This window comes from Pan paniscus, chromosome 17 (genome assembly GCF_029289425.2).
Source record: "Pan paniscus chromosome 17, NHGRI_mPanPan1-v2.0_pri, whole genome shotgun sequence".
In the NCBI taxonomy this organism is placed as follows: Eukaryota; Metazoa; Chordata; class Mammalia; order Primates; family Hominidae; genus Pan; species Pan paniscus.
In genome coordinates this window covers 85,358,863-85,385,424 of record NC_073266.2, presented here as the reverse complement: position 1 = coordinate 85,385,424, position 26,562 = coordinate 85,358,863, and the positions used below count along the sequence as shown (strand labels likewise).

The 26,562-nt window shown below is 36.5% G+C and overlaps 1 protein-coding gene across 1 annotated transcript in view; it reads right to left on the bottom strand.

The window, feature by feature from the left end:
- The window catches only part of LOC134729224 (uncharacterized), a 386,592-nt gene that overhangs the window by 41,226 nt on the left and 318,804 nt on the right, over window positions 1–26,562 (bottom strand). The window contains exons 4-5 of the mRNA XM_063597284.1: window positions 23,851–23,922; window positions 22,091–22,195 (exon numbers count right to left, since the gene is read on the bottom strand). Coding sequence (XP_063453354.1) covers window positions 22,186–22,195; window positions 23,851–23,922 — 82 coding nt within the window. The 3' untranslated portion in view covers window positions 22,091–22,185. The remainder of the gene's footprint in view (window positions 1–22,090; window positions 22,196–23,850; window positions 23,923–26,562) is intronic.

The following is a 26,562-nucleotide window of genomic DNA, read 5'->3' as shown; positions in this document are numbered from 1 at the left end:
ACATACTTTATCCAGGATGACTTTTATCTAGAGACCTTTATCTACATTATATCAGCCCTGACCCTATTTCCTAATAATGTCTCATTCTGAATGTCCTGTGGATGTGACTATGGGAGGAACAAAGGGAAAATTTTCAATTCACTACAGATGGATTACCGCTGACTTTTATTTTCTTCTCTACACAATAGGGTGTTTCTTCTATGTCTGTATGTTGTTTTTATAGTCAGAAATTGTAACACTTATAATTTGAAAAAATACCTAATCAGACATGGGTATTAGAGGGTATTAAATTCAAAGGTATTGAATACATGGATAATAAATACAAATATTCAGATGGACATTAAACTGGAAAGTCCTGTTATGATTGGATGGCACACAGGATGTTTAAGCCATCCTCTCAGTTTTCCTTTTCCAGGGCACTGCTTCTTGGGACACTGAGTCCAGCTTATTATTGATCATGAAGAGTTTCAATTTTTTCAACTGAATTGCTTCTAGAAATTTCCTAGATGGTAAAGCCTCTGAAGTGAGAGATATTTGACTTGTTCACTACTCTATTTGTACTAACAAAGACAATATCTAGTAGGTTCGCTTAATGAATATTTACTGAAGAGCTCAATGAATAAGTGCTTTTAAAAGGTCATGCTGCCTTAACTCCTATAAAATTTTCTAATTCATTTTTGACAACTGCAAATGTTTATTCTTTGTGCAACTTTTAACTTCAGCTACTGCAGTTGCTAACCTGATTTCTGTTTGTCCTCTGTCATTTAGTATTTCTGATTTCTCCACTCAATTGACCACACTCTTTTTGAGAGTAATTAGCGTAGAATGGGTTTACCAGCCTGGTCGTTCAGCATATGTGCCTCCATTTAAATACTCTCCTTCCTTTTATTTTTAGTTTCACCATTTGATCATGTAGACTTTTTTGAAGTTTTATAATATTAATTTTAGATATTGTTATTACTTTGTAATCTTTATTTAGAAATATTTTACATGGTATTGTCAGTACTGTTTCTCGCATTTTAGCTCTATTAAGTTTCATTTCTGTTTTTTGAATAATATCTTGCCTTCTGTAGTTTATCATCAAATGTATATTGCTCTTTATAGCATTCTATAAGATGGAAGGATCTCATTAAGAAGCCATCTCTGCAAATGTTTCTGTTGTCATAGATCTTCAAAATGTAGATATTATTAAGTTTTAAACATTGTATGTTAAAATATAAGTATTCATCTAAAAATCAACTATAATACATGCGAGTTAGAGACATTATAACATCTCTCAATGTCAAAGAGATTAAAAAGTAGAAGGAAAATGCTAATTAGGAAAAGGCAGTGATATAAAAACATTTTACATGAAGGCAGGTTTCAGTGATGGAGAATTTAAAATTTCAGATTCTGAAAACAGTTTAATTAGTATTTCATTGAGATAAATATTGTCAGTAAAGAGCATTTACTCATTTAACTTTTTTGTCATATAAATGTGAAAGCTAACTAGGAATTCAGGCCACATAATAATTGCTCATACGTTTTTCAAATAGAAAATTTTAAATATTTTTCCCTCAAAACATTAACCAAGCAATCTTCATATAATTTATTATGTTTATTTGGATCTTTAACTTTCTACATGCTTCTTGGTTTTCACAGATTGAAAGTTGTTGAAGCTCTTGAAAGTTAAATGTGAAAATTAACTGCTAGAATCATTTACTTGCAATAAGAAGTAGAAATGGAATTGAACCCAAATGAAATGTCAATTAAATATGCACATAATACAACAGTAAATTTAAAAACCTGCCATAACTTTGTCAACATTATTAAAAATTCAGTTTTTCATGTCTTAAACTTGATGTCAAAAAAAAAGTAAGTGGTAAAAACAAAATCGCCTAATGTATATAGGATGTACAATTTTTTTATTATTATACTTTAAGTTCTGGGATACATGTGCAGAACGTGCAGGTTTGTTACATAGGTATACACGTGCTATGGTGGTTTGTTGCACACATCAACCCACCATCTAATTTGGTATTTGTCCTAATGCTGTCCCTCCCCTAGTCCCCTACCCCTGACAGGCCCCAGTGTGTGATATTCCCCTCCCTGTGTCCATGTGTTCTCATTGTTCAACTCCCATTTATGAGTGAGAACATGAGGTGTTTAGTTTTCTGTTCTTGCGTTAGTTTGCTGAGAATGATGGTTTCCAGCTTCATCCATGTCCTTGCAAGGGGCATGAACTCATCCGTTTTTATGGATGCATAATATTCCATGATTGTGTATGTGCCATATTTTCTTTATCCAGTCTATCATTGATGGGCATTTGGGTTGGTTCCAAGCCTTCCCTATTGTGAATAGTGCTGCAATAAACATACCTGTGCATGTGTCTTTATAGTAGAATGATTTATAATCCTTTGGATATATACCCAGGAATGGATTGCTGGGTCAAAAGGTATTTCTGGTTCTAGATCCTTGAGGAATTGCCACACTGTGTTCCACAATGGTTGAACCCATTTATACTCCCACCAACAGTGAAAAAGCATTTCTGTTTCTCCACATCCTCTCCAGCACCTTTTGTTTCCAGATTTACAACATTGTTTACCTACATTACCTCCAAAATGTCATTCAACCTCTGTCTTTATGCCTTCTGTCTTCTTTATTGTTTCCCAACCCAATAAAGCCCCTAATGTATGTGCATGTGTGTGTGTGTTCAAATACACAACAACTGATCCCAGAAATTATATATATATATATATATATATGTTTATTTATTTATTTATTTTTTACTTTGAAAATTTTCTCAGCTGGGCATGGTGCCTCATACCTGTAATCCCAGCACTTTGGGAGGCCGAGGCAGGTGGATTGCCTGAGCTCAGGAGTTCGCAACCAGCCTGGGCACCACGGTGAAATCCCGTCTTTACTAAAATATAAAAAATTAGCCGGGCATGGCAGCGTGCACCTGGAGTCCCAGCTATTCAGGAGGCTAAGACAGGAGAATTGCTTGAACCCAGAAGGCAGAGTTGCAGTGAGCCGAGTTTGCGCCGCTATACTCCAGCCTAGGCAACAGAGCGAGACTCCGTCTCAAAAAAAAAAAAAAAAAAAAATTGCCATCATGACCATGAAACTCAAAATTATTTAAAACAATCATGGAAATGCTGTGTTAACCCACATTTTATCTATAAATTATCTAAAACCCCTTTCATAATAAAAACTATCGGGCTGAGCGCAGTGGCTCACGCCTGTAATCCCAGCACTTTGGGAGGCCAAGGCGGGCAGATCACTTGAGGTCAGGAGTTGGAGACCAGTCTGGCCAACATGGTGAGACCCTGTCTCTACTAAAAATACAAAACATTAGTGGGGTGTGGTGGCACGTGTCTGTAATCCCAGCTATTCGGGAAGCTGAAGTGGGATAAATGCTTGAACCCAGGAGGCGGAGGTTGAAGTGAGCCAAGATAGTGCCATTGCACTCCAGTCTGGGTGACAGAGTGAGACTCCATCTAAAACAAACAAACAAAAAAGGAAACAGACAAAAAACAAACAATCAACAAACTAAGAATGCAGTAGAACCTTCTCAACATAATGAACAGCAGTTAATAGCATATGTTATGGTGAAAGATTAAAACCTTCCCTGTAAGATCAAAAACAAGGGAAGTATGCTTCCATTCTTCACTTTTGCTCAACATTCTAATAGAATTTCTAGCCAGAGTAGGCAAGAAAAACAAATAAATGGCCTCTAAACTTCTAAAGAATAAATGAAACTATTTCTCTTCACAGAGGAAATGATTTCATATATTAAAATATCTAAAAAGTCTGCCAAAAATCTTAAGACATGATAAGCAAATTCAGAAATGTTGCAGGTTGTGCAATGTACACACATATAAACACAAAAGATGAATGGTATTTCTATAAGCCATCAATGAACTGTCTCAAAAAGAAATTAATTTATAAAGTATTGTTTAAAATTGCACCAACTATAAAAAGATACTTAGAAGTTAATGTAACAAAGCAGCAGTGAGACTTCTACATTGAGAACTATGAAATCATTGCTGAAAATGATAAATGACATAAAAGGAAAGTTATCCTGTGATGATGAATTGGAAGACTCAAATTGTTAAAATATCAATAGTATCTAAAGCAATATCCAGATTCAGTGTAATGTCTCTTTAAATCCCAAGAGATTTTTTTTTCTTTCTTTTTGCAGAAATGAAAAGGCTGGGCCTATGTTTTCTAGGAAATTACCAATGAACACGAATAGCAAAAATAACATTGTAAAGTAAGACCATAGCTACAGCATAAACAGGTGAAACGGAAAAATAATTAAGAGTGATATGTTTCGGCTGTGTCCTCACACAAACTCTCATCTTGAATTGTAATCCCCATGTGCAAGGGTAGGACCAGGTGGAGGTAATCAGATCATGGGATCAATTTCCCTCATGCTGTTCTTGTGATAGTGAGTGAGTCTCAAGAGCTCTGATGGTTTTACAAGTATCTGGCAATTTGCCTGCTTGCACTAACTCCACCCTGCAACCCTGCAAAGAAGGTGCTTGCTTCTCCTTTGCCTTCTGCCATGATTGTAAGTTTCCTGAGGCCTCCCCAGCAATGTAGAACTGTAATTTAATTAAACCTCTTTCCTTTATAAATTACCCAGTATCTGGTATTTCTTAAGAGCAGTGTGAGAATGGACTAATACAGTAAATTGGTACTGAGGTAGTGGGGCACTGCTATAAGGTTACCAGCAAATGTGGAAGCGACTTTGGAGCTGCATAACATGCAGAGGTTGAGACAGTTTGGAGGGCTCAGAAGAAGACAGGAAAATGTGGGAAAGTGTGGAACTTCCTAGAGATTTGGAGGGCTCAGAAGGCAGGAAGATGTAGGAAAGTTTGGAACTTCCTAGAGACTTACTGAATGGCTTTGACCAAAATGCTGATAGTGATATGGACAATAAAGTCCAGGTTGAAGTGGTCTCAGATGGAAATGAGGAATATATTGAGAACTGGAGCAAAGGTCACTTTTGCTATCCTTTAGCAAAGAGACTGTTGGCATTTTACCCTTGCCCTCAAGATCTGTGGAACTTTGTACCTGAGAGAGAGAATCTGAAATTGGAACTTATGTTTAAAAGGGAAGCAGGGCATAAAAAGCTTGGAAAATTTGCAGACTGACAATGCGAAAGAAAAGAAAAACCCATTTTCTGGGGAGAAACTCAATTCTGCAGAAATTTGCATAAGTAACAAGGAGCCAACATGAATGCAGCTGGAGGCCAGTATCCTAAGTGAACTAATGCAGAAATGGAAAACCGAATATCACATATTCTTGCTTATAAGTGGGAACTAAACATTGAGTAAATTTGTACATAAAGTAGGGAAAAATAGACACAGGGGCCTATTTGAAGGTAGAGGGTAGAAGGAGAATGAGGATTGAAAAACTACCTATGGGGTACTATGCTTATTATGTGGGTGAGAGAATAATCTGTAAACCAAACCCCCATGACACACAATTTATCCATATAACAAATGTGCCCATATACCCCTGCATCTAAAATAAGAGTTAAAAAGAGAATTGTCAACAATAAAGAGGGATATTTCATATTGATAAAAGTTTCAATATCCTAAGATGTAACAATCATATGTGTGTTTATACCTAAAAGCAGAGCTTCAAAAGACATGAAATAAATGGTGACATAACTTAAAGGAGATATAGATGAAAAATAGAATTATCAGTCTTAAACTGTCAGTAATTGATAGTACCAAGGTGTAGACAATTAGAAAAAAAATAGAATATTCAAGCAACCCATCAAACATTGACCTTAGATTTATATAACAATACCCTAAATATGCAGAATATATATTATTTTAAGTGTACATGGTGTACTCTGCAAGATATACTATAAACTGAGGTATAAAACAAATATCAATATATGTGAAAATACTGAAATTATACAGAGTATGTTTGTAGTTTTCAGGAACTTAAAAATAATTATCAAAAATGTTTTTTTAAAAAATCTTGTGTCAACAAGCACATGAAAGGATGCTTAATGTCATTACTCATTAGAGACATGAAATCAAATCCACTACATATCTACCAAGATACCTATAATTTCTTTAAAAAATTGAATATAATAAATGTTGGTGATGAAGTAGGGAAATCGTAACCCTTACATATTGGTGGGAATCCAAAAATGGTACTGTCTGAATGGAAAGCAGTCTAGCAGTACCTCAATAAATTAAATAAAAAATTATCACACAACCCAGTTACTCTACCAAAAGAATAGAACTCAGATGTTAAAATAAAAAGTTATACATGGTTGATCATAGAAGTATTGTTAAAAATTGCCAAAATGTAGAAATAGCTTAAATGTTCATCAACTGTAAACAGAAAATCAAAATTAGGTATATTTATATAACAAAATATGATTTAGATATAAAAAGCATAAAATACTGATTATGCTAAAGTATGGATGAACATTGAAAATTATTATACTAAGTGAAAAAACAGACAAAAGTTCACATATTATGAATCTATTTGTATGAAATGTCCAGAATACGTAAATTCATAAAAACGGAAAGCAGATTAGTGTTTGCCAGGGGTGGGGGAAGGAACAAATAGGGAGCGACTGCTTAATGGTTATGGGATTGCCTGTTTACTCTGTTGATAGTTTATATTACTGCGCAGAATCACTTTAGTTTAACGAGATCTCATTTGTCTATTTATGTTTTGGTTTGCAATTGCTTAGAGTCTTTAACAGAAAATTTTTGCCTGGTCCTATGTGCAGAATGGTGTTTCCTAGGTTATCTTTCAGGGTTTTTATAATGTTAGGCTTTACATTTAAGTCTTGAATCTATCTCGAGTTTATTTTTTTATATGGCATAAGGAAGGAGGTCCAATTTCAATCTTATGTCTATGACCAGCCAGTTATCCTCGCACTTTTTATGACTAGAGAGTCCTCTTTCTATTGCTTGTTTTTGCCAACTTTGTCAAAGATCAGATGGTTGTAGGCGTGTGGCCTTATTTCTGGGGTCTCTTTTCTGTTCCATTGGTCTATGAGTTTGTTTTTGTATCAGTTCCATGACGTTTTGTTTACTATCGGCTTCTAGTAAAATTTGAAGGCAGGTAAAGTGATGCCTTAAGTTTTATTCTTTTTGCTTAGGATTGCCTTGGCTATTCACACTCTCGTTTAGTTTCATTTACATTGTAAGACAGTTTTATTCTCATTCTGTGAAGAATTAATTGATAGTTTGATAGCAATAACAATGAATCTATAAATTGCTTCAGGCAGTATGACCATTTTAACAATACTGAGTCTTCCTATCCGTGAGCATAGAATGGTTTTCTATTCGTTTGTGTCACCTCTGATTTCTTTGAGCAGTGTTTTGTAATTCTTGTTGTAGAGATATTTTACCAATCTGGTTAGATGCATTCCTAGGTATATATTTTCTTCTTTTTGTTGCTATTGTGAATGGGATTGAATTCTTGATTTCTCAGTTTGGATGTTGTTGGTATATAGAAATGCTACTAATTTTTGTACATTGATTTTGTATCCTGAAACTTTCCTGAAGCTGCTTATCATATCAAGGAGCTTTTGGGCAGAGACTATGGGTTTTTCTAGGTATGGAGTCACATTGTCTGCAAGGAGAGATACTTTGACATCTTCACTTCCTACTTGATTCCTGTTATTTCTATATCTTGCCTGATTGCTGTGGCCAGAACTTCCAGTACCCTGTAGAATAGAAGTGGTGATAGCAGGTACATTTGCCCTATTTTGGTTTTCAAGGGGTATGTGTCTAGCTTTTGCCCGTTCAGTATAATGTTGGCTGTGATTTTGTCATAGATGGCCCTTATTATTTTGAAGTATGTACCTTCAATGCTTTGTTGAGGGATTTTAACATGAAAAGATTTTGAATTTTATCAAAAGCCTTTTCTACATCTATTAACTTGATCATATGAATTTTGTTTTTTGTTCTTTTTACGTGATGAATCACATTTGTTGATTTCCATATGTTAAACTAACTTGCATGCCCAGGGATAAGATCTACTTGATCATGGTGGATTAGCTTTTTGCTGGGATGCTGAATTTGATTTCTTGGCATTTTGTTGGGGACTTTCGCATCTATGTTCATCAAGGTTATTGACCTGAAGACTTCCTTTTTTATTGTTGTATCTTTGCCAGTTTTTTGTGTCAGGATGATGCTGGACTCCGAAGGAGTTAAGGAAGAGTCCCCTCTTCTCGATTTTTTGGAATAGCTTCATAAGGAATGGTACCAGCTCTTCTTTTACATCTGACAGAATTTGACGTGAACCCGTCTGGTCCTGAAATTGTTTGGTTGGCAGGCTTTTTATTACTGATTCAATTTCAGAACTTATTATTGGTCTGTTCAGGAGTTCAATTTCTTTCTGGTTCAATCCCGAAAGGTTGTATGTGTCTAGGAATTTATCTATTTCCTCCAGATTTTCTAGCTTGTGTAAATAGAGGTATTCATACTAATCTCTGCAAAAACTGCATATTAGATTTGCATTTCTATGGAGTCATGGTCTTGTACTCTGTCATTTCTGATTGTATTTATTTGGATCTTCTCTTTTTGTCTAGCTAGGAGTCTATCTTATTAATTTGTTCACAAAAGCAACTCCTGGATTCACTGATTTTTTTGTATGATTTTTTCACTTCTCAATTTCGTTTAGTTCAGGTTCAATTTTGGTCATTTCTTGTCCTTCACTAGCTTTCAGGTTGGATTGCTCTTGTATCTCTAGTACTTCTAGTTGTGAAATTTGGTTGTTAATTTGAGATCTCTCTGACTTTTTGACATGGGCATGAAATTCCCTCTTAATATAGCCTTAACTGTGTCTTAGATATTCTGGTATGTTGTATCTTTGTTCTCGTTAGTTTGAAAAAATGTCTTGATTTCCAACTTATTCTCATTATTTTCCCAAAAGTCATTCAGAAACAGGTTGTTTAATTTCCATGTAATTATATGGCATTGGACAATTCTCTTTGCATTGGTTTTTATTTTTTTATTGCACTGTGGTCTGAGAGTGTGGTTGGTATGAATTTCCCTTTTTTGAACATGAGAATTGTTTTATGTCCAATTATGTGGTCTATTTTAGAATATGTGCCATGTGCAGATGAGAAAAATCTATATTCTGTTGTTCTTTGGTGGAGTTTTCTGTAGATATCTATTTGATCCATTTGATCAAGTGTCAAATTCAGGTCCTGAATATCACTGTTAGCTTTCTGCCTCGATGATCTGTCTAATATCGTCAGTGTGGTGTTGAAATCTTCCACTATTATTGTGTGGTTTACTTAGTCTTTTACTATGTCTCCAAAAACTTGATTTATCAATCTGGATGCTCCTTTGTTGGATGCATGTATGTTTAGAACAGTTAGGTCTTCTTATTGAATCGAGCCTTTATTGTTATGTAATGTCTTTCTTTGTATTTTTTAATCTTTGCGGGTTTACCGTCTATTTTGTCTGAAATTAGATTAGCAGTCCTTGCTTTTTTCTGTTTTCTGTTTGCTTGGTAAATTTTCCTCCACCCCTTTATTTTGAGCCTCTATGTGTCATTGTGTGTGAGATGTCTCTCCTGAAGATCACATACCATTGGGTCATTCATCTTCATCCAACTTGCCACTCTGTCATTTTCTTGGGGCATTTAGCCTATTTACATTCAAGGTTAGTATTGATATGTTTGAATTTTATCTGTCTTCATGTTGCTAGCTGGTTATTTTGCAGACTTCTTTGTGTATCTGCTTTGTAGCCTCACTGGTCTATGTACTTAAGTGTGTGTTTGTATTGGTTGGTAACAGCCTTTCCTTTCTGTTTATTTAGCACTCCCTTCAAGACCTCTTATAAGGGAGGTCTGGTCGTAACAAAATGCCTTAGCATTTGCTTGTCTGGAAAGGATCTCATTTCCCCTTCTCTTAAGAAGCTTAGTTTGACTGGAGATGAAATTCTTGGTTGGAAATTATTTTCTTTAATAATGCTGAATATAGGACCCTATTCTCTTCTGGCTTGTAAAGTTTCTACTGAAAGGTCCACTGTTAGCCTGATGTGTTTCTCTTTGTAGGTAACCTGCTCCTTCTCTCTAGCTGCCTTTAATATTTTTTCTTTCATTGTGACCTTGGAGGGTCTGATTATTATGTGTCTAGGGATGGTCTTCCTGTGGTCTAGGTTCTCCTGACCTCTAGACCTGTGGTCTAGGCCTTTCCTGAATTTGAATGTTGGCCTCCCTAGCGAGGTTGAGGAAATTTTCATGGACAATATCCTGAAATATGCTTTCTAAGTTGCTTGCTTTCTCTCAGGGATGCCAATGAGTTACATATAGGTCTCTTTATGTAATCCTATATTTCTCTGAGGTTTGGTTCATTCTTCTTTTTTTTTTATCTATTTATTTATTTATTTATTTATTTTGTCTGTGTTATTTTGAAGAGCAGGTCTTCGAGTTCTGAGATTCTTTCTGCCACTTGGTCAATTGTGCTATCAATGCTTGTTATTCTGACATTTTTGTTTGTATTCTGACATTTTTGAAATGAACTTTTCATCTCTATGCACTCAGTTTGGTTCTTTCTTAAAATGAAAATGTCATCTTTCATCTCCTGTATTGTTTTCTTGTATTCCTCAGATTCCCTGGATTGCATTTCAACTTTCTCCTGAAGGTCAATTTTCTTTGTTCTTATCCATATTCAAATTATATTCATTTCACTTCAGCCATTTCAGCCTAGTTAAGAACTATTTGGGGGAACTATGAGATCGTCTGGCGATAAGAAGACACTCTGGCTTTTTGAGTTGCCAGAGTTCTTCAGCTTGTTCTTTCTCAGCTTTCCGGCTGATGTCTCTTTAGTCTTTGAAGTTGCTATCCTTTAGATGAATTTTCATGTTGTTGTTGTTTTTTTTTCTTTTATCTTCTTTTATGTCCTTGGGTGTTTGATTGTTGTATAAGGTGGGTTTAGTTGACTGGCTTTGTTTTTGGTAGATTTTTGAAGTGGGCCAAGGCTCAGCTCAGCCGTTCTGGGATGTGTGCTCAAACTCGGGGAAAGTGGTATTGAGCCCTCGGCTTTGTTCTCTGGCTCCTCAAAGTTTGAAACCTGCCACACTGAAGGAGCCCAGGTATTCTCAGACCCTAGCCATAACACTACAAAGGGTGGTGCCAGCCAAAGCACTTCACCAAGCAGTGGCAGCAGAATCTGTGCGCATTCCCACACGCCAGCAGAAGTGGGGATGTGAGAATTGGCAGTGCAAGGAGGTGCATGATTGTCAGCTGGGGAGGGGAGCTAGCTGGCTTAAGGCTGCCAGCCTCCATAGGGCCACTGGCAGCTGTGGTGATGGTGGCACAGGGAGTGGAAAAGGAGGAGTGGGGATGAAGGATGGGGCCATTAGCATCCCTGTGTGCCTTGGCACCCACAAAGGAGTCACCACAGGGGTGGGGCCCCGGCAGACACAGATCTGTCAATCCCCCTGCAAGTGATCACACCTGCAGCAGTGGCATTGCATGGGGTAGGGTCGCTGGTGTCTGTGCTCCTGTTCAGGCAGGCAACAGCAGCACAGAGGAGCGGCATCATGGGGATGGTCATTGTGCTCATGCTGGCAGCAATGACACGGTGGGCTGCATGTGCACCCACCTGCCAGTGGGGAAGGGGAAGGGGGGTTCACTTGTGCATACACGTACTAGCAAAATAATGGGGTGGGGTGGCCATGGGTTAATGGATGCTTGCAAAGTGGCATGGGGGAGGCTGCAGTGGGAAGAGGGCACGTATGGACTGGTATGTGGCAGAGGGGGCCTCTCTGCTGGAGCTTGCCTTTGGTCAGGTGTGGTCTGCCAGCACAGGGGCCATGATGTGGGCCCTGGGAGGCACAACAGTTGGGCTACTGAGGCTGCATTACAAGCAGTCATGGCCAGGCTGGAGTCCCCGGAGAGGCCACCAGACAGAAGTGTTCTCAGGTTGAACTGGCCCCATCTAACAAGCAACATCACCTTGCTCTGTTCAAGTCTGACAGTTCCCCTAGGGTGTCCCTGGCCATGCTCCACTGCAGAGGTTGCTGGACCAAAACCTCCGGGCTCCACATAGGCTGGAGTCCTGCCTCCTCCACCTCTCTAAGCAGCTCTTCTGGCCCAGCGCAAGTGTCCATGGGGGGTGTTGTGTCTACTGCTGCCAGGATTCCAGAGGCCCATGGACAGAGCAGGTTGCTACCTGTTCAACTCACACCTTTCCCAAGAGTCTTTGGTGGCCAGGAACAAGTCCTCGTGTGCTGTAATCCCATGCATGGTTCTCAACTTTCTCTCTGCTCAGCCCAGCATTTGTGCTTTCCCTCCATTTGCTCTAAATGCTCTCCTTCCAAGGATCTCTGCAGAATGCATTAGTCTTCTTGGTCTCCCACTCCCTCGGTGGCAGATGTTCCTCCTAGCTGGTCTAGTCGGCCATCTTGCCTCCATCTCTCCAGTTCCCTTTTTGGAAGTCAAATTTATTTGGTATAATATAGTCATTCCAGTCTTCCAGTACTTACTTTGCACGGTTTAATTTTCAATCATATGTACTTTTTTATTGTGTTGTTTTGGTTAAAGCATGTCTCTTGCAAACAGCATATAGTTGATATTGCTTTTTCATTCATTATGAAAATATTCTAATTAGAGTGTTTAATTTGATAAAATTTAAAGTAGCTAACAATGCAGTTAATTTAGTTCCACCATTTTATAATTGATTTCCTTTAGGCTTCTTGTTTTCTATTTCTCCTTCTGTGTTTTCTTTGAGAGTAACTGAATATTTAAAATTCTATTTAATTTATCTTTGGAATGTTTAGCTCTGTATCTTTGTATTATATCATGATGGTTACTCTACAGGTTAACATATATATCCATAAGTTTGTATAATCTACTTATAATTAATGATGTGGTCCTTAATGGGAAATATCAAAATCTTTTAATCATATAGAGTTATCTACCTGGTCTTGTGTGTATGTGTGTGTGTGTTTGTATGTATAATTCTACATACTTACCATATTCACTACAACTTGTTGCTTTAAACAATTTTTTAAAACCTTGAATTTTATAAAATCTGGTAAAACCAAAAGGTCTCCTTGGTAGCACCAGACAACCTTAAGTGGGTGATTGACAAAATCCTTTATGGCATAACACATTCCACTAAGGACCAGTTGGTTGCACTATTGAGCAAAAATTGTGGAGAGACTTTTTTGAGACAGCAGTGGATATTACGGTCACATGCCTTCCTTTTAAGCACCGTATTTCTGGAAAGCATATAAAAGTAAGATACAGAGAACCTACAAACACCTCTAAATGGATTTTTAGTAATTGCTCCCCATATGGATTTTGATTATATCCTAGAAATAGTATGTATGTTTTTGCATGATTTGAAACATTCAGCAATCAGAATGCTATGAAAGTCAGAGAGTCTGAAAGCTATTGTTTTCATTTTCTCTACCTGGGGGATTCCAAATATCTATCTGGTGATTTTAAAGGGCAATTTATAATTGTTTAATAAAATATGCATGCACGAAGTTTTACTCTTTGCTCAAAAATTTTATTGTCCTTATTAACCTCTACAAAACTCTGATGTCAGCATGGTTGTATGTCTTTGTTGGCTGTTGTCAGCCATATTTAGCTATACAAGTATGGATGTAATGCAAAACAGGCAAAGAGTTGGCTTTTTAATTACAGGATTTTTTATGACAAACATTACAATGGAAAAAAGTGGAACAGAATAATTGAACTTTTATCATTAAAATGGCTTTAATGACAGGCCATAAAAATAAGCTGCATCATGAAGAATGAGTACATAAAAATATTTATATTGAATGGCTTATTACTATAATTGTAAGATAAAAGGAAGTGAATCAGAAACAAAAGAGGTGATGATCAAAGAATGAGGGGAGGGAATTAGAATTAGAGCTTATGAAGTAATTCAGTTATTGATAATGACAAACCAGGTGTGACCAGGAAAATGAATAGATAGGCTGGTGGAAATGAAAATTGAAGGAGAGACTCAAGTAACTAAAGAACCACATAATTGGAATGATTATCTCTGTTGATAGGGAAATCACCAAAAAATATAACAGGAATAAAATATTTCAGCAAGAAAGTAATATTCAGAGACAACTGCAGAAATAGCATATTTTGCTGTTAAATGGAAATTGTAGAAGCCACAGTGAATTTAAGGATTGGGAAGGAATGAGAAATTGGAACTAAATTGGTGGTGCAGTGCTGATGTGGACAGAGTGTGGTAGAAACAATTATAAACAATAGTAGAAAGTATAGAGTACTTTTGTTACCAACACAGGTGCTTGTGAAGCCTCCATGAGTGCTGGGGGAAGAGAAATGGTAGGGGTCAGCTGACGGAGGTGAGTGGGGTGCATGGAAGTTTTTCTTATCTAGGTTCTTAGAGCTCTCGCTATTGGATGATACTCCTGCCCACTCAGTTATCATGAGTCATTAATCTGGCTACCATTTCCTTCTATTAACCTCTTCATTACATCCCCCCTTCTACCATATTTATTTATGCTCTTCAAAACAGAGAAAGAATATTTTCGTTTGGTTTTTATTTAGTCTCTATACTATCACAGTATTTATCAACAAATTTCACACATCTGGTGACAAACAAATGCTGAATTAAATGTGTGATTTCTGGAATGGATTAACAACTTAATAAGTGAGAGAAGATGAATGAGACACTTTGTTTTAGTAAAGCAGCTATCAATAAAGGGGGGATCTACACAGGGTAGTAACCATTTGACTTTAAACCTCTATTATTAATTGCATTTTAATCACTTTCCATGAGTGATTATCTAAGGTGAAATCCATAATAACCTAAAAGTTTCACCATGACAATAATTATGACCAACATTTACATACAGTTTTTCATTCCACCACATTTGTCACTTATGTTGGCAAATGTCCTTTTCATTTGATCTTTGTTTTACATATGTATGTGTATGTATGTGTGCCTATGTGCATGTATATATGTATGTGTATGTATATATTCTATCCTGAATGCAATGGGGATGCTTCTAGACGTTTAAACAGGTTATCAGTTCTATCTTATCTGTGTTTTAGAAAGTTAATTTGGTAGCAGCGTAGCAAATTAATTGTTGGCCTGAGTTAGTGAGATGTGAGCATTTGTGATTGGTTTTTATTTAAATAGCAAAATTCTGTTTTGCGCTGCATAATGAAGTTTCAGTCAACTACAAAGCACATATACAAAGACAATCCTGTGAGATTATAATGTGATGAAAAATTCCTATCACCTAATGAATTTTAGCTATCATATAACGCTGTGGCACAATGCATGACTCATGTGTTTGTTGCGGTGCTGGTGTAAAGGAACCTACTGAGCCATCATTTGTATAAAAGTGTAGCACATACAATCACGGACCATACATAGTAATTGAAAATGATAATATACCACTATGTTACTTGTTTATGAATTTACTATACTATACTATTTGTCATTGTCTTAGAATATATTCCTTCTACTTATGTAATCTTCTACTTATATTAAAATAGTAAACTATAAAACAGCTTCAGGCAAGTTTTTCAGGAAGTATTCCAGAAGGCACAAGATGACAGCTTCATGTGTGTCATTACCCCTGAAGAACCTGCAGTGAGACAAGGTGTGAAAGTGGAAGACAGTGATATTGATGACCTTGACCCTGTGTGTAGGCCTACCTTTATGTGTGTGCCTATGTCTTAGTATTTAACAAAAAATTTAAGAAATATATAATTTAAAAAATCAAAATGCTTACAGAATAAGGACTCAAGGATAGAAAATATTTTTGTACAGCTGAAAAATGTGTTTGTGTTTAAGCTAAGAGTTATTACAAAAAAGTCTAAATGCTACATAATTAAAATGTATATAAAGTAAGAAAGTCACAATAAATTAAGGTTGATTTATTATTGAAGAAATACATTTTAATAATAAATTTAGTGTACTCTAAGTGTTAAATGTTTACAAAGTGATGTCCTAGGCCTTCACATTCACTCACCACTTACCCTCTCACTCACCCAGAGCAAATTCCAGTCCTGCAAGCTTCATTTGTGTTGTGTCCTATATTCCATCTTTTATCTTTTACACCATATTTTTACTGTACTTTTGCTGCAATTACCTACAGCATTCAGTAAAGTAACATGCTGTACAGTGTTGTAGCCTAGGAGTAATAGGCAACACCACATGGCCCAGGTACAGTAAGCTGCATCATCTAGGTCTGGGTAAGTACACTCTATGAGGCTCATACAACAAAATCTCCTAACAACCCATGTCTCAGAACGTATGTTCCTTATTAAGCAACGCATGGTAGAAGATTGATTTGTAAAACTCTTCCCAACCACTGGTTTTAGAGGAACAAAAATATGTATTTTTAAGAAAATATCCAAGCTATTCCTGCCAAAAGTTACTTAATTGATCGAGGAAAAGGATATACAAATCACTCGCCTTCCCATCTGCTGATAAATAGTGGTGAAAATCGATGTTGCTCTTCCATCTGCCCAGTGACATTTCTGCACACCTGTCACACGAAAAAAAACTCAAGTCACTTAGCTCAGACTCAGGAAGTTAGCAGTGGTGTGAGTCCAAAGATAGTATCCATTCCCAATAACACCAGGAAAATTATGTTATTTAAGAGGTAACATGTAAGTCAAGAATGTATCTTATAAGGAAAGAAATGCTAAATTACTTACAAAAGTTTTTTAAAATAGTAAATAACTAGGCTCAATAAAAGTACCAAGTATAGCCACTTACCCTAAAGAACATTTAATAAAATAGGAAAGAAAAACATGTACAAATGGCCAAATAACAATAGTTCAGAGATATAGTTCAACCTTGGGTGCTGTTTTGCATGCATAGGCCTGTTGTGATAAGGTGAAATTGGAAGCTGGAAGGCTGTATGGCAGAATATGTTTTCTGAAATACTTTTTTTCTCACTCTGACAGATGTTTCATATTTTAAGAATATGATTATTTTGTCATATTCTCTCCAATATAAGAAATAGATGTCTAGAGTAACATAGTTAAAATATGTAATGCTTGAGTCTAACACTATTTCTCTATGGCTTGGCAGTACAATCTTATATCCATGAAAGGAAATAGACTCTTCCTAATTCTACAGGATATTAAATGTATTAATCTGAACAATACAAATTGCATTACAGTTTATATCCTCACAAGAGACATTCTAACATATTTCCTAAAATTTTTATATTTATCATGCTTATTTTTTGTTTTCCTCTTCTTGCTCAGAGCAAGAAGAAAAATGAAAGGCTATTTTAATATCTAATTTTTAGAATGTATCTACCATGCAGTATTTTAATTTTTGCTATTATTATCCCTAGACATGGGCAAGTGAAATTAGGCTATTTTAAACTGCATATATTGAGGAAGACAAAGGAATCATTCCAAAAATTAAAAAAAAAAATTGTTACTAGAATAAGAGTTCCACGAAGGCAAAGCAACAGATGTATACTAAACATATAACTTCAATTTTATGCAGATACAGCTTTCAAATATTACATAAAATGTTGCTCAAAAACAATTATGTGTGTCTACACCTATTTGAAAGCAGGAAACAAATATGTTTACAACATACATTACTTTTGTTTTTTAGGCAAGATAAGATATTCTACCTTCAAAACCACCAGCACTGTTCGCAATAACTATACATACGAGGAATTCTGCAACAGTTGTTGAATGCAGTAGCAATTTTAACAACAGTGTTCCCTTTGGCATATTATAATGCATATTAGCTGCCATCTTTGCTTGATGAGACAGCTTGACCAGTGGTCACAGGCTGATCCCTGACCTCTGTCAGCAATTGTCTATGCATGGCTGCCTCTACATCAAAGGTCATGAGCAAAAGCCTTGGTGAACAGTCCACAGCCGTTATAGACAGATATAGATGACTACCAAAGTTAAATGAATATGACCTTTTAATATCATTCTCAAAAATCGTGTAGTAGAAAGGCATGGGTGTCAAATATATTAGAAATTCAAAGCCAGATTACAAAACTTACATGTATTGATAATAAGCTGTGTGCTAAAAACGTTACATGTAATTCTGTATTGCCTTAGTCATTTTCACAAGAATATAGGCTTCTGTTTTGATAAGAAATACTAAGGAAGTTGAATTAAGGTTTATAATAAACACATATCTTTAAAATGCCTTTACTTGGGCACCTAATGCTTTATAATTATTTATTGTCAAACATAAAGAACATACAATGGAAGTTATTAATTGAAGTGGGGGTCAATGTAATTTGTTTTTTGTGAAACTTAAATAATATTAAATCAGTGATAAACTAAAGGTATAAATAATCATTTTGTTGTATTGTCAATAATACAGTAAAGTTTTGAATAAAGTAGACTTAGGCTGTGAAAATTTATCAAGATTATTTCCTTCATGAAAGTAAGTTTTATATGTATTAACATAGCAACTATGGAATACAAACAAAACAGAAAACTCTGCAATAAAATAAAACTTAAAAATACCTAGGAGGAGAGGTGGAGCAAGATGACAGATTAGAAGACTCTATGAATTGTTCCTCCTGCAAGGACACCAATTTAACCACTATCTACACACACATAAAAAAAAGCACCTTCATGAAAATAAAAAATCAGATGAGCACTCAGAGTATCTGGTTTTACCTTCATGTTGCTGAAAGAGGCACTGAAGAGATAGGGAAAACAGTCCTGAATCGCCAACACCATCCCTCTCCTATCCCCTGGCAGTGGCAGCATGGGACAGAGATCACTTCTATGCACCAGGGAGAGGGAGAGTGCAGCAATTATGAGTTGTTGAACTCAATGCTATGTTGTTATAGCAGAAAGTAAAACAAAACCAAACTCAGCTGATACAGAGGGAGCATTTAAACCAGCTGGGGTGGAGTTATGAATCCCAGCAGTTGGAACTTCAGTTCCTACAAGCTTCACCACTGTGAGATAAAATTCTCTGGGGCCCTAAATAAACTTGGAGGGTAGTCTAGGCCACAAAGATTGCAACTCCTAGGTGAGTCCTAGTGCTGAACTAAGCCCAGAGACAACGCACTGGAATGACAGGTGACCTACCGAGACACCAGTCTGAAAAGCTAAAAAGGAGTGCTGGCATCAACTCTTCCCTAACTCTGGGCTGCACAGCCCATGGCTCCAAAAGAGACCCGTTCCTTCTGCTTAAGGAGGAAAAAGAGAATAGTGGGGAGGACTTTGTCTTGTTTCTTGGATATTAGCCCAGCCACAGCAACACAGGGTAACTGTCAGAGTCATGAGGTCCCTTTTCCAAGCCCAGCTCCTAGACAACATGTCTAGACACACCCTGGATCAGAAGGGAAGCTGCTGCCTTGAAGTAAAGGACTCAGTCCTCACAGGATTCTCACCTGCTAACTAAAGAGATCTAGGGCCCTGAATAACCAGCAGTGACAACCAGGCACGACGTTGAGGGCCTTTGGTGAAACTCTGAAACTTGCTGGATTCAGGTCAGACTCAGCACATTCCCAGTTGTTTCGACTGCAAGGTGAGATTCCTTCTACTTGAGAAAAGTGGAGAGCAGAATAAAGGGGGCTTTGTCTTGCACCTTAGGTACCAGCTGAACCACAGAGGGTTAGAGCAGTAAGCAGGCTCTTGAGGTTCCTGATTCCAGAATGTGGCTCTTGGACAGCATTTCTGGACCTGCCCTAGGGGAGCCCACTATCCTGATGGCTGAGTCCCAGGCCAGGTAGCATTCACCACAAGTTGACTGAAGAATCCCTGAGCCATAAGGTAGCATTGGCAGTCTGGTAGTCTGGCAGTACTCGCTGTGGGCCTGTGATGACAGTGACCATGAGGTGAGGGTCCCCTGCCATTCAAAAGGGAAGAAAAGGATAGAAAGGACTATGTATTGTGATTTTAGTGTCAGTTCAGCTGCAATAAAATACAATACCAGGTAGAATTCTAAGGTTTTTGACTGTGGATCCTGGATCCTAGACAGCACCTCTGGACCCACTTGTGGCCTGGGGAGCTCGATTCTCTGAAGGAAAGGACACAGGCCTGGCTGGATTTGCCACCTGCTGATTGGACCCAGGGCCTTCAGCAAACATAAGCAGTAGCCAGAGCATAGTTACAGCAGGCCTTGAGCAAGACCCAGTGCTGCTCTGATTGTGAAGTCAGTCTGGGTCTGACCCAGTGAAGTCCTAGTGGTGGTGGCCACTGGGGTGGTGGTGGCTGGCTTTAGAGAGAGAGAAAGGAGAGAGAAGAAAAGAAGGAAAGAAAGAAGGAAGGGAGAAAAGAAGGAAGGAAGGAAGGAAGGAAGCAAAGAAGGAAGGAAGGAAGGAAAGGGAGGGAAGGAGGGAGGGAGGGAAGGAAAGGAGATGCGATACATCATATCAACAGAATGGAGGACAGAAACCATATCATTTCAATTGATGCTATTAATAAAATTCAACATCTCTTCATAATAAAATCTCTCAAGAAACTGGGCATAGAAGGAACATACCTTAACATAAGAAAAGTCACCCATGACAAACCAACAGTTAATATTATATTAAAAGGGGAAAAACTGAAAGGTTTTTTTCTAAGATCCAGAACACAAATGACTAAAGATGCCTACTTTCACCACTGTTATTCAAAATAATACGGAAGTCCTAGTTAAAGTAATCAGAAAAGAGAAAGGAATAAAATGCAGGCATATTGGAAAGGAAGAAGTCAAATTGTCCTTCTTAGCAGATTATATGATTTTATGTTTGGAAAAACCTTAAGACTCCACTAAAAAACTAGTAGAACTGAAAAAAAAAATCAGTTAAGTATCAATATACAGAAATCAACCTACAAAAATCAGTAGAACTTCTATATCCAACAGTGAACAATCTGAAAAAGAAATCAAAAAGTAATCTCATTTATAATAACCACAAATAAAATTAAATACCTAGGAATTAACCAAAGAAGTGACAAATCTCTATAAAGCAAACTATAAAACACTGACAGAAGAAATTGAAGAGGACACCAAAAATTGGAAAATGCTTTATGTTTATGAATTGGAAGAATCATCATTGTTAAAATATCCATACTACCCAAAGCAATCTACAGGTTTAATGCATTCCCTTTCAAAGTACCAATGACATTTTTCACAGAAATAGACAAACAATCCTAACATTTATATGGAAACACAAAAACTCAGAATAGCCAAAATTATTCTAAGCAAAAGAAATAAAACTTTCAGAATCACATTATCTGACTTCAAATTATACTACAGAGTTATAGTAGACAAAATAGCATGGTACTGGCATAGAAATAGACACGTAGACTAATGGAACACAATAGAAATCCCAGAAACCAATCTACACATCTACAGTGAATTCATTTTTGACAAAGGTGCCAAGAACATACACTGGGGAAAAGACAGTGTCTTCAATAAATGGTACTGGGAAAACGGGACATCCATATTCAGAAGAATAAAACTAGACCCCTATATCTCACTGTAAGTAAAAATAAAATAAAAATGCATTCAAGACTTAAATCTAAGACCTCAATCTATGAAACTACAACAAGTAAACCATCGTGAAAATATCCAGGACATTGGTCTGGGCAAAAATGTCTTGAGCGTTACCTCACCAGTACAGGCAACCGAAGCAAAAATGGATAAATGGGATCACATCACGTTAAAAAGCTTACAGACAGTGAAGGAAGCAATAACCAAAGTGAAAAGACAACCCACACAATGGGAGAAAATTTTTTAAACTACCCATCTAACAAGGGATTCATAACCAGAATATATAAGGAGCTCAAACAACTCTTTAGGAATAAAACTAATAATCTGATTTTTTCAATAGGCAAAATACATGAGTAGACATTTCTCAAAAGAAGACATACCAATGGCAAACAGGCATATGAAAATGTGTTCAACGTCATTGATCAGAGAAGTGAAAATCAAAACTAAAATGAAATATCATCTCACTCCAGATAAAATGGTGTATATCCTAAATACAGGCAATAACAAATGCTGGCAAGGATGTGGAGAAAAGGGAATCCTTGTACACTGTTGATGGGGATGTAAACAGGTACAACCACTCTGGTGAACAGTTTGGAGTTTCCTCAAAAATACTAAATTAAAAAAAAATTACTATATGATCCAGCAATCCCACTGCTGGGTATATACCCAAAATAAAGGAAATCAATATATTGAAGGCTTAGCTGCACTCCCATGTTCATTGCAGCACCGTTCACAATAACCAATTTGGAATCAACCTGTGTCTACCAGCAGCTGAAAGAATAAAAATAATTTGGTACGTACACACAATGAAATACTATTTAGCCATTAAAAAGAATGAGATCCAGTCAGTTGCAACAACATGAATAACTGGGGGTCGTTACATTAAATGAAATATACCAGGCATAGAAAGAGAAACATTACGTGTTCTCACTTATTTGTGGGATCTAAAAATCTAAACGATTAAACTAACAGAGATAGAGAGTAGAAGCATGGTTACCAGAGGCCGGGAAGGGTCTTGGGGGTGGAAGAGAAGGCTGGGATGGTTAATGGGTACAAAGAAAATGAAAGAATGAATAAAATCTAGTATCTGATAGCACAATGGGGGGACTATAGCCAATAATAATTTAACTGTATATTTTAAACTAATGAATAGATTATAATTTTATTGTTTGCAACAAAAAGGATAAATGTTTGAGGGGATAGATACCCCATTTTTCATTATGTGGTTATTATGCATTGCATGCCTGTACCAAAACGTGTCATGTATCCCAGAAATATGGAATACTATTCAGCCATAGAAGTATAAAATCCTGCCATTTGTGGCACCATGAATGAACTGGGAGGACTTTATGTTAATTAAATAAGCCAAGCATAGAAAGACAAACAACACAGGATCTCACTCGCATGTGGAATCTAAAAAGAGTTTATCTCATAGAAGTATAAATTCGAATAACATTTTCCAGAGGTTTGGGAGAGGTATGGGGAGGAGAATATGGGGTGATATTGGTCAACTGGTTCCAAATTAAAGACTGATAGGAAGAAGAAGTTCTGGTGTTCTATTGCACAGTAGGGTGCTGATAGTTAAATATATTGTACTGTATATTTCAAAATAAGTGTAAGTAATAATTTTCAATGCTCTCATCACAGAAAAATAATGTTTGAGGTGATAAATAAGCTAACTACTGTGATTTGTTCACTACACAAGACATAATTGTGTCAAAACATAATGCTATATTCCATAAATAATCACAATTATTATGTGTCAATTAGAAACAAAACATACTTTTTAAAAAGTGAATAAGGAGTTAAACTTTCCCAGCTATGTGAAGAAGGTCCTTGAAAGTTGGGAGATAAATTGTATAATATTGTAATGGTTGTATAGTTTAATGATACAATATTAAAAATTACTACTTTAATTAATCAATTAATCAATTACTTTGTAAGGAGGAAGGAAAGCAATCTGAAAGTGGCAATGGAGACAAGAGATGTATGTACCATACCCTCAGTCAAATACGATGAAGTTTTTGGTAGATACTCAACACTCAACACCAAACAACACCTTGAATGATATAGGTGAAGTCTATCATCATTAAAGAGCCAAGCTTCTCTTGGATCAGAAAGCAGAAGAGAACATCAGAGATAACTTTTAAAATACAGAGGATTTCTGAATTTCAAAGGATGTAGAGAAAGGATTTCAGAATTTGGAGACTGGTCAAAAAGATGTACAAAACCTTATGTGATTGGAGATTGAGACATGAAAACTGACCTTGGAAACAGAGCTCAGAGACCTTGCCTGATTTGTCCTGCTTGTCTCTAGGCAAAAGCAGCTGAGGAGGTGGCTGAACATATTGGCTGAACATTGGCGGAGAGGAGTGGCCAAGTTGGGACATCCCCAGGAGCATGCAGAAGAATGTGAGCAATCTTACCTGGAGCACCTGGTTCCCTGAGGTTGCTCCCAATTCTCAGAGCTCGAGGAGTTCCAAGGATTTCTCTTTGCGCTGCAATTAGGGAATGGAGGATATAGTTGGCATGACATTTTTGTCATCAACATAAGGAAATGCATGACTCTGTCTTTCCTCCTGCCAAATATCAGTGGTCTTATCTGGAGCCTGCAGAGCCTCCTGCTCCCTCTGGAATTCCAAAGCACTTGATTTCTGAGTTCTTCCTTACATTTGGGGCATGAGAGCTGGGGACACCTTTTAGTGAATGCTAGTGAAGACTCAAAATATCTATTTAATTTGGCTGCATCCAGGATTTTTTGCTTATAATTATAATATTTTTATGGTGCCTGTTTGTATGTCCAGTGTGGTCCCTTTATATCCACTTGATCTGAAACATGATGAGCTCTTAGAATGTGCTAGATGTAGATACTGAATATTCACTTTTATATATTTTATAAACTTTAAATATTTTTTAAACTTAAAAATGATTTATTTTTCACTTTTCCCTTCCAAAATATATTTGTTTCTTTGGGAACATAATGAATTTTCCTATTTCAGATGTATACTGTCTTCTCCATCTCCTTTCTGTGTACTGCTCTTTTCCTCGTACAAAACCAGAGAGGGCTTTCCAAGTGTGTCCTCTGCTCCACTGATTCTGTAATATTGATTCAGCATTCACTATTTCCAATACATATTTGATTTCATGAATGATTTTTTTGTTTATTCGAAACCATTTAAATCATTCCTCAACTTAGAGCTCGCTTTGCTATCTTTTCAGTTTACACTGTGTCCTTTTAACCCAAATTATTTGTTCCTCTGTGTTTCAGAGAAGCATATAGCATTTTATAGAAGCTTCCAAATGATTCACTGAATTTATGTGTGGATCCTGCCTTGGATAATTTTCAGACAATGTGCTGCCTTTGGATGTCATTCTCTTTGTCTTTACACAATGCTTTTTCCTTAAAGCCTATCATTTTCTCTAATGGAGCATCATCTATACAAAATTGTTATTTATATTTTCTGTGTACCTCATTTTCATCTCGTTGTAGGTGCCCCTACTAAGATATGCCCGGAGCAGATCGGTATACAGCTCCCACTTCCAATGGCTTCACTCATAGGAGAATTTCTCTCTGCACTGGTAGAATTGCTGTCTTTGAATTGATTTAACAAATTAATTACATAGTTGAACAGTTGAACATGTTGGAAGGATAAATGTGTAATAATTTCACTGTCATTGTAAATAACATCTGCTCATTCAGGGAACTGAGAGTTGAGGAAGAAAAAAATGCCTTCTCCTATTTCTCCTCCACCTTCAGAACCTCCTTCCTCTTTTTTCTAAAGCTCTGCTTCAAAAGAGATGTGATATCTAGAAAGACTACAAGTCAGGTGGAGTGTTTTCTTTTTCCATGTATCTGTCCTATTGTTGGGGAATGTGCTATAACGTATTGGTTAACAACATATGCTTTGGACTTCTATCACAGTTTTGGGTTTTTTCCCAGGTTTCACCGACTAACTATAGACATTGATTATATAACCCAGTCTATCTAAGCCTCAGAGTTTAAATCTATAACACTAGAGGGTTTTTTCATCATATAGGTATATGAAAATCAAATGAGATAAATTATGAAAATATTCAGCCAAGAGCCTGGATTACAGTAAGTTCTTCATAATTTTTTATTATAATTAAATTACATAATAATTATTTTATTGCTTTGAAAATCCTGGACTTGAATTTTGTCTCTCTCCTTTTTAACTCTTCTTATATTTTAATTTGTTATTACAGGTATTTGGCAGAAATAAACCAGTGCATAAATAATACTTTTTTAATTCAAATTATCACAAAGCCACAAAATGCTAAAATAAATTTTTGCAGAAATATGTGACATGGAAAAATTTTTCACTGTGTATTTTGCCTTCAAAGAATTAATATATCAAAACATACACTGCATAAAAAGGACTAGAAGTCCGTGCAATGTCTAAATATCTATTATGCTATTTCTACTCATACTAGTGAAATTATATGTAGTATATAAATTAAAATTACATGCCAATAGAAAGTATTCATTTACATATACAAATTTGTAGCATTTCTGTGACCAGATGAACAGAATATTTTATAAATATCTCTTTTTCTCTTCATGTTCCAAGACTTACGACTAATCACTTTTACTCAAGTCAATGACCACCATCAGTCACCTGGTTTCTTCCTACGTCTCTGATTACTTCCTTTATCTCTTTTCATGATTCCCATTCTCAGCATGCCAAATAAATGTGAACATTTACAAAGTTTGGCTTTGGTTCTCATTCTGTGTCTCTCCTGGGGCTACCATTTCATCCCATAGTTTAAATAACTATCTGCATGCTGAAGACTACTTGATTCCTAGCCAATGGCAATATTGCTCTGCTAAGTGTCAAATTTTCCCACCAATAACACAAACGGAATAATGATAATAATCTCATAATTGACAAGTTCTACTTTGAATTCTTCATCTCATCACTATGGAACTGAAGGTCTTGGATACATACCAATAGATCAAATGGACACTTTGAGAACACTGTGCAAATAAGCAAGTTGCAAAACCTCATGAAGTACAGCAAGATGGTCAGGTGTAGAGAACAGTTTGTCTGCCCAGTAATACTATTCAAGGGCCAGAAAATTTGGCAAGTCAGCCTCTGGCTGAATGGAGGCAGCTGCAT